Source organism: Elephantulus edwardii, unplaced genomic scaffold (genome assembly GCF_000299155.1).
Source record: "Elephantulus edwardii isolate Elephantulus edwardi_28Jun2011 unplaced genomic scaffold, EleEdw1.0 scaffold00075, whole genome shotgun sequence".
Taxonomy (NCBI): domain Eukaryota; kingdom Metazoa; phylum Chordata; class Mammalia; order Macroscelidea; family Macroscelididae; genus Elephantulus; species Elephantulus edwardii.
This window is the reverse complement of record NW_006399825.1, coordinates 702,216-711,266: the sequence shown is the minus strand read 5'-3', so window position 1 is coordinate 711,266 and position 9,051 is coordinate 702,216. Positions and strand designations below refer to the sequence as shown.

General features: G+C 37.0%; 1 protein-coding gene across 2 annotated transcripts in view; it reads left to right on the top strand.

The window, feature by feature from the left end:
• The window catches only part of SLCO1C1 (solute carrier organic anion transporter family, member 1C1), a 116,669-nt gene extending 111,557 nt beyond the window's left edge, over window positions 1-5,112 (top strand). For both annotated transcript variants that reach the window (XM_006889063.1, XM_006889064.1), the window contains 2 exons: window positions 3,265-3,382; window positions 4,890-5,112. In XM_006889063.1, coding sequence (XP_006889125.1) covers window positions 3,265-3,382; window positions 4,890-5,112 — 341 coding nt within the window. The remainder of the gene's footprint in view (window positions 1-3,264; window positions 3,383-4,889) is intronic.
• The last annotated feature ends 3,939 nt before the right edge of the window (window positions 5,113-9,051 follow it).

Genomic DNA, 9,051 nt, shown 5'->3' with positions numbered 1-9,051 from the left:
TTGGCCAATTTACTGGAAGAGATCTATATTTGTTCCCATTCCAAAGAAGGGTGACCCAACAGAGTGTGGAAACTACAGAACAATATCATTGATTTCACACACAAACAAGATTCTACTGAAGATTATCCAAAAATGACTGGAACAGCACATCAGCAGAGAATTGTCAGAAGTCCAGGCTGGGTTTAGAAGGGGTCGTGGTACTAGAGATTTTGTAGCTGATGTTAGATGGATCTTGGCTGAAAGCAGAAAATACCAGAAGAATGTCTATCTGTGTTTCATTGATTATGCAAAGGCGTTTGACCCTGCGGATCATAACAAACTGTGGCTGACTCTGAGAAGAATGGGAATCCCAGAACATTTAATAGTGCTAATGCGAAACCTATACTTGGACCAAGAGGCAGTCGTTAGAACAGAGCAAGGTAACACCGCATGGTTCAAAATTGGGAAGGGTGTGCACCAGGGATATGTCCTGTCTCCATACCTTTTCAACCTGTATTCAGAGCTGATTACCCGAGAGGCTGGGCTCTGTGAGGAGAAGTGTGGCATCAGAATTGGTGGAAGATCTATTAACAATCTGCATTATGCAGATGACACAACCCTGCTTGCCAAAACTGAGGAGGACCTCATGCACTTGCTGCAGAGGGTCAAGGATTGAAGCCTTCAGTATGGACTAAGGCTCAATGTCAAGAAGACAAAGATTCTCACCACTGGACCAATTGGTAGCATCAGGACGGATGGTGAAGAGATTATTTTTCACAGCTTCAGTTTGCTTGGCTCCACGGTCAACACTCTTGGCACCAGCAACCAGGAAATCAAAAGATGTATCGCGATGGGAAAGTCTGCTGTTAAGGACCTCTCTAAAGTACTCAAGAGCAACCGTGTCTCTCTGGAAACTAAAGTGAGCCTGATACAGGCCATGGTCTTTGCAATCACTTGTTATGCATCAAAGAGCTGGACAATGACTAGAGAAGATAGATGGATAATTGATGCCTTTAGCTCTGGTGCTGGAGAAAAGTATTGAATGTACCCTGAACTGCCAAGAAAACAAATAGATTCTTCCTGGAGAGGGTAAAACCAGGCTACTCCTTGGAGGCAAGGATTCTGGGGCTTCGCCTGACATACTTATGACATTTTGTAAGGAGAGACAGGTCCTTGGAGAGGGACGTCATGCTTGGTAAGGTGGAGGGACAGCCCAGGAGGGGAAGACCCTCTATGAGGTGGATTGATTCAGTGACTGGGGTAATCGGGATGGGTGTGTCAGAGGCCATGCGATTGGCCCAGGATAGGGCAGGGTTTAGGGCTGTTGTACATAGGGTCGCTATGAGTTGCAAACGACTCGACGGCACATAACAACATATATATCTAAAAGATTAAAAACTTGAATGTCATAAAAAGTCCAGGCAGCTGCTATAAATGCTATAAATGAGAGAAGTGGGCATTTCAAACATTATGGAGCTAGAGTGAAGTCCTTGTTTATGTGGTGGGAAGGGAGTGATGCAAGCCGCTGTTATTCAGCTCTCGCCAACTCTTACCATGGACTGCCAGATAGCGAAGCTTTTCAGACCCTCCAAAAATCTGGATTTCTATACAAAATCTGGTTTTAAACTATTTGCTACCAATTGACAACAACAAAAGGGGGGAAATCTAGTACAGACTTATAATAAATATCAACAGGCCGTTGCTTTTATAATGCAAAATATAAACTTGAATTGTGAATAAACTATAGGATGCAATAGAGTTTGTTAAAGACTGAAAAAAGTTGTAGAATGTGACTAATTTGGTCTTGTTAAAAATCAGGCTTTCTCTAACTCTCCCCAGTTGGGTAGGCCAAGAAGAGTATGTACAGATGCCTGTCATATACAAACTTAAACTAAGAAATCATTTAGTATGGTTGTGCTGAAATTAGAGTGTAAGGAGAGTTTTCTGTTCCCTGAAAAAAACTAAAGGAGTTATGCTGAAGTAGTGGATGACTTATGCTGCTAACCGAAAGATCAGCAATTTGAATATACCATAAAGAACCATTTTCATTCATAAGGCTTTATAGTTTTGGAAAACCAATGAAAGGTCTCTAAAAGCTGTAGGTTTTGTTTTTAGGGTTTTTTTGGATTTTTTTAAAAGAGGGATTAAATTACCAATAACTTTTTTTCTTGGGTTGGTTTTGGGTTTTTTTGTTTTGTTTTGTTTTTTTAACATACTAGGTTTTAGGAAGACATCTTTCATATCCTTTGGAGAGCAGACCATAAACTAACTAGCCATTATGGGAACACAAAATATTTTGAAGTACAAATGCTCCAGAATATAGGACAAATGAAATGAATGTAATTTAGGATGTTAGAAATAACTGTTCCTGAAAAAAGTACCATTTGAACTGAAATTATGTTTAATTTAAAATGAGTATTAATGAGCGGAGGGCGAAAAAAGAGTTTGAAATTGAGAAAATTGTATCATCAGACTTTAAGGCACAGATAACAACTTGCAGAGGAAAATAGTCTAAATCAAAGGTGGTGAAACAATAGGAGTAGAGATAGATAGTAACTGTGGTGGCACAATGTAAAGTACAACATTTGTCCCTAATTAAACATAAAAACAATTGATTGGAAAAGAAATTGAGGATTTTTTGTTTTTTAAAAAGGGAAAATTATAGTGTAAATAGCATGCAGATAGGAAGGAAAACAGTTTAAGCACTGAAAATTAGAGGCCGAGGTATACAAGTGTCACTGGAGTTAAGACTGACAGTGAAGGCAACAACCAATAGTCCATTAGTATCACTTAGAGTAGAACAAATGTTTTAGGAAATTATCCATATAACCAAATTATCTGGCATCTCTATGATTAATAGATTAGAGAGGACAAAAGAAGGAAGTGAATAGGTTTGAATGGCCACCTTTAAGGTTGTAATCAAATGTAAAGAGGATCTTTACTTTATACCTGGGAGATAAAATTGGAATTATCCAAGAGCAAATTAAGCATGGTGGTGCTCATGGAGACGGGTGAGAGGATGCATAGATGACTTCCAAACATATCTTTAGCAGATGGTTGACTATTCATAAAATGACATATCTCAATTAAAAATAGGGTGCATTCCTACTGAGGTGAAAATATCTGAATGACACTTGCTCCCATGTAACCAAGTGACAGTTATTGCATGAAACTGGAATTAAGGAGAAAAACATAGATGAGATTTTGGGGGTTTAAGCATGTAGTTGCTGTTTCATTTTCCCATGGCTGTATGTTTATAACAGGGATTATTTGTTTTTCTCACAGCAGGAATTCCAGCTCCAGTGTATTTTGGAGTATTGATTGACACCTCATGCCTCAAATGGGGATTTAAAAGATGTGGAAGTAGAGGCTCCTGTAGGTTATATGATTCAAATGCTTTCAGGTATTGTATCAAACAGGTTCCTATACCTCACTGTTACAATATCACAGGTTGGAAAAATGCAACTAACTCTGATAAGTCCTCATATAGTTTCATAGATATCTTTTCCAACCAAATGGATAATCCAATTTTTTTTAAAAAAGACTTTTTCTATGAAATAACCCTAATTCCTATTTTTAATGAGTAATTTTTTTAATAGTGAGAGAGATATGAAATTCCAGAAGAGAGTAGAATCCTGAGAGTTCATATTAACAAAATGAGTAAGTTTCCCTGAAACTCAGACACATTTAAATTTAGGTCACAGCCTTGGTTTAATTCTATTCTTTTTCAAACTGAGCCAAACTGCACCATTTACGTCAGATATAATCCCCCTGGGCAAGAGTTGGATTTGGCTCTAAATCTGTCTGGATTTTATTGCCAAAGTGATGTTCAATTATTCCAGTACTTGAAATTCATAAAAGTAAAAGGTTTCCTCTGTGTGGGTGAGTGGCTATGGGTGTTAAGGGCATGGATTTTCACTATAGTATAATTCAGTTCAATTCATCAAACATTTAGTTCCCTTATTGATGAAAGCACTGCTTCAATGGCTTAAAAGCAAAGTTGTTGGTTTTGTGGGTTTTTTTGGTTTTGGGTTTTTTTTTTTTTGGTGGTGTTGGGTTGTTTTGTTTGTTTTCTACTTACAAGCTGAACATTTTCTAGAGGAGTAAACTTGGTCCTGATCCATGTATGTTAGATGTGAATTGAGCAGAGAATCTCAAATACATTTTAGTGATTTAACAGGCTTTGATGTTATGTGAGAAATTTCTTTTAGTCTTTGAAAGGGACCTGATCTGTGAGTATAATTTGAGATTTACTCACATTTTCTAAGACTGCATTCATTTCAAGGTAGAGACAATATAACTCAATCTGAGACTGAAGTGTATTTACAAGAAGATAGAATGAATCATTCAACCTGTACGTCAATGCTTTAGGGCTCTTGACACCATGTAAAAGTACAGAATTCCTGTGGAAAGGACTGATTTAAACCTCTAGTTCATTAAGTCATTCTACCCTTCTGAAAGCACCGGTCTCCAGCATTGCTTCATGAAATTTTTCCTTCAAAATGAGTTTGAGCAAAGTCTGAGGGAGGATAACCACATAATTTATCACTGAAGCCCAAACACTTTGGAGAATGAAAGGCGTATTATTAAAAATTACATGGAAGGAACAGTAGCATAAACTGAGACTGTTCTAAGCAAATAGGGTATGGTCACTTAGTTTAAAGAAACAATTTCCCAGAGGATGGAAATGATTAAGTAATTAGTAGTAACTGAAAATGACAGAACTACTAAGAAATTGCACTCTATTTGCAAATTGCTTTCAAAAGTCTGTCTACTCTCATGAAAAGGCCTTATATAGCCAATGAATCTTTATTCTTAAAGAAATCATAAGTGTTATTTTCTTGCTTTTTTATTTTAATGTCAGATTGAGTAGATGCAGTAAGTATGACTGAGATCTTCTCTCCTTCTAGGCATATATATCTGGGACTAACTGTAATACTGGGCACAGTGTCTATTTTCTTAAGTATTGCAGTACTTTTTATTTTAAAGAAGAAATATATATCAAAACATAGGAACTTTATAACCAAGAGAGAAAGAACAGTCATCTCTTCAAGAATCAGGAAGGAAAATTGTACTGCAAATGACCATCTGCTACAACCCAGCTACTGGCCAGGCAAGGAAACACAACTCTAGAGAAAGGATGACTTGAAGCTATGTTTTCTGCTTTCCGAGAAGACAGCAAACAAATCGTAACCAATTTAGTTTTAAATGTGTAATTTTTCCTTTAAAGAACTATCTGTTTTATCTTTAATCTTAAATATATATTAGACAATGAACCTGAGAGGAAATGTAGTTAAGCAAATTATAAAAGATACAGACTATAAAGTTAATGACATATCTTTTAATTCACCTATACATACTTTATACTACTTATATTCCTTAATTTTGCCTATGGCCATTACTATATTAGCTGTATTGCTAGTAGAATTTTTTTTCTTATTGTCTAGTAGTTATATGTAGTGGAATTTCTAAGTGGAGATAAATGTCAAGGGTAAGAGAATGTTAAAAGAAAATTAAGCTGTATCCTAGTATGGGGTTTATCTTTCAATATGACTTTTTTAGCATTATTTGAATGTGGATGACTGATCATGTGAATGGGTGGGACTATGTAAATAAGGCGTGTTGACCTATCCACAAAGGGATTAGCTGCCTACCATTCCACGAGGGGATTGGCCAGTCTCAAGAACCTACAAGAGGATTGGCTGGTCTCATCAAGAAATTGAACAACTTTAAACTCAGAGATGGAATCCTCCCCCTGGGAGTGAAGAAGAAAGAGACTTTCCCTACATTGGTGAAAAAGAAGTAGGAAAATGTAGAACATCCTTTGAGACAGCAGCAGCACTGTGACCGAACTACAGACCTGATGTGAGATGGTGATATGAGATGAGATCTTGAAGGAGAATGGGAAGCCAATTTTGGCAAGACTGGGAAATTTGTTGAACAATCGGGAGGAAAGCCAACATTGGCGAGACTGAGAACTTTGTTGGACAATAGGTGGGGAGCCAATATTGGCAGGACTGAGAACTTGGGAACACTTAGAGCAGCAAAGCTAAAGATTGAGGTACCTGCGTATACTTTTCAGGAACTGTTTTGACTGTATTTTATTATTGATCTGGCTTTTTACTTTCCCAATATGGTTCTGGATGATCTGTGAGGTATCTCATAGGATTTTGAAGCCAGCAAAACAGTAAGATTGATGTTAAGATGAGTATAAAGAAGTACAAGAGTGTGTGGGGCATGTCTGGCCTCATTGGAATTGGTTTTGTGTTATTGAGGCTTTGGATGGAGTTCCCCTCTGCAAAGGTGACAAAGGTCAGATATAGCCTTCACCATGTGTGGCCCTTGTTCTTTTTACACCTTTTCTTTTAAAATGCGTCTTTAATGATGAATCAGAATATGTAAGAGAAGATTGAATTTTAAGTTCCTTTCTTCTGAAATACAATAATTGCTGCTGAAAAAAATGTGTAGTGTCAAGTGACTTTCTGTTGTTGTGTGCTATCAAGTCAGAACTGATTCATAGCTAACTCTCCAGTGAGTTATCAGAGATTTTTAAATACCATAGGAAGATATTGTCCTCTTTCGTCAATGGAGTAGCTTGTGAATTTCAACCCCTTTCCTTTGAGCTGACAGTACAACTTCTTATTTACTAGGCCACCAGTTGTTTGTTGTTGTTGTTGTGTACTATAGAGTCAGAACTGAGCCATAGCTGACCCTTCAGCAGGTTTTCAGAGGCAGTTAATCACACTGGAGGAAACTGCCCATCTTTCTTCCCCAGAGCAGCTGGTAGCCTCAGAACATGTGCCTTCAGGATTGCAGCATAGTTTCTTGCCATTAGGCCACCAGAACTCCATAAATTAACTTGAAAGATTAGAATGTTGGAGTACAGCTTTTCTAGTACGGTATCATACTTGGTAATACAGAAGGGCAGTGAAAAGGAGGAACACTCTTTTTTTTATTATTTTTTTTTTGAGGAACACTCTTAATAAGATGGATTGACATAGTGGATGCAACGGCGGAATCAAGTGTAGCAGCAGCTGAGAGGATGACACTGGCCTGAGCAATGTTTCATTTGTTATTTGATTGTACATAGAGTTGCTTTCAGTTGGAATCAACTTGACTTTCTAACAACAACTGTTTCTTTGCAAGTGTTGTATGTGTGACCATGAATGTAAAGTAATAAAATTAATGTTAACATGCCTTATTATATGTTAACTCAATATATTGATACATTATCAAATGCAACCTGTCCATTTATTAACATGTATAAGCTGTTCTCTACTTCTGTGCATAATGTATTTCTAAAGACATATGTGAAATTTGAATTCTAGAATTCTACAATAAACTAGATGTGACAATGGGAATGCAAGATGGTGAGCAACTGCCAGTACGACTGGGTCTCATTCTTTCTAGGACTCCACCTGCCACCTACCCTGGGACTACTGGGAAGGAGTCTGCCACTAGTTAAGTTTCTCAGAGAGCTGTTTCTCCGGAACATAAGTAGTCAACCAAGATTTTCCTTTACCTGACTTCTCGGCATTCTTCTGACTCAGAATACATGGACCAGGGATTGACCATATTTTAACTTCAGTTATTGCTGCTGTTGTTAGGTGCTGTAGAATTGACTATGACTCATACTGACCCTATGACTAACAGATATAAACCTTTCCCTATTCTGCAAACCCCTAATAATCTTTATTATGCTCAAACTCTTTATTGAAGTCAATGTATCAATAAATCTCATTGAGAATCCTTCTCTCTGCACAGACACTCTGATTTTCCCAATAGTATGTTTCCCTCCCCAATAACTGGCTTCTCCTGATAACATGCTTAAGGTATGTGAGATGAAATGTCATCATCTGTGGCTCTGAGGAGCACCATGGTTACACTTCCCCCAAGGCTGATTTGTTGTCCTTTTAACAGTCCATGATATACTTAATATTCTTAGTCAACACTACAATTAAAAGGCATCAGTTCTTTAGTTTTTCTTCTCATTTGCCCAACTTTCACATGCAATTGAAAAAGACTCTGGCTTGGATCTAGTACACCTCGGTCTTTAAACTTGCTCAATAGCAAGAAATACTGAGAGGCACTCTTATGTGCTAGCCTTAGTCTTAACTTAGCACTGGGAGAAGACAGTGACTGAACCAAGGAGATTTTTCAAAGATAGGATAAATTATGAAGGAAAGAACTGTTTAAAAGGGATAAATGATTAGGTATTACTGTCATGACAGGAGTCCAGAATGAAGGCTGCATAGTGAAGTAGACTTGGGAGGGATTGTATAACAATGAAAGAATTTTTCTTTTACTTTTTAAAATGAAGGCTGCAGAGTGGAGTGGATTTGAGGAGAGGGGTTGTACAACAATGAAAGAATTTTTCTTTTACTTTTCAAAGAGAAGAGCGAAGTGGGGTGGGGGGAGGTTGGGCAGGAAAAAAAGTGCAACAAAGAATGAATGGAAATCCAAAGTCTCTGTGAACTTTCATTAAAATTAATTAAAAAAAGAAATTTTTAAAAAGAAGAAAGAATGGAAATTCATAGCTCTAGCATGTACCAATCACTCTTGAGTCTCTTTGGTACCAAAAAACTAACACAAGTAAAGGCTAACCTGGAAGGGCAATGGCAGGAGGAAATTAAAATCTAAACCGAAGATGGTCTTTCCACCACACAAACTTGGTCCAATAGAAAGATACTAAATAAACTGCTGTTATTTGTAGTGTCTCTGAATTACTTCACTTCATCATCTCAGTTTGTCCCTATTGTTGTCTTAATCTTCATTTATTATTAACATGAAGGTAGTCAACAACACTTAGAAGTTTTGTAGTGGATTTATTGATATTATAATTTCTTTAAATGTTGATAGTTTATGATTTGAAATACTTTTAATTATAATTGATAAATTCAAAGTATGCTATTTAAATTTAAATCATATGATTAAGGGTAATCTTGTATAATCCTTGGAATTCTGGATTTGGATTACAGCATAATGCTTTGTAGCCTTTAGAGAAAATAGGACAGTCCCAACAAAGGAGTCTATTTCAAGCATTTCTTGATTCAGCAAGGTGGACTCACTAAA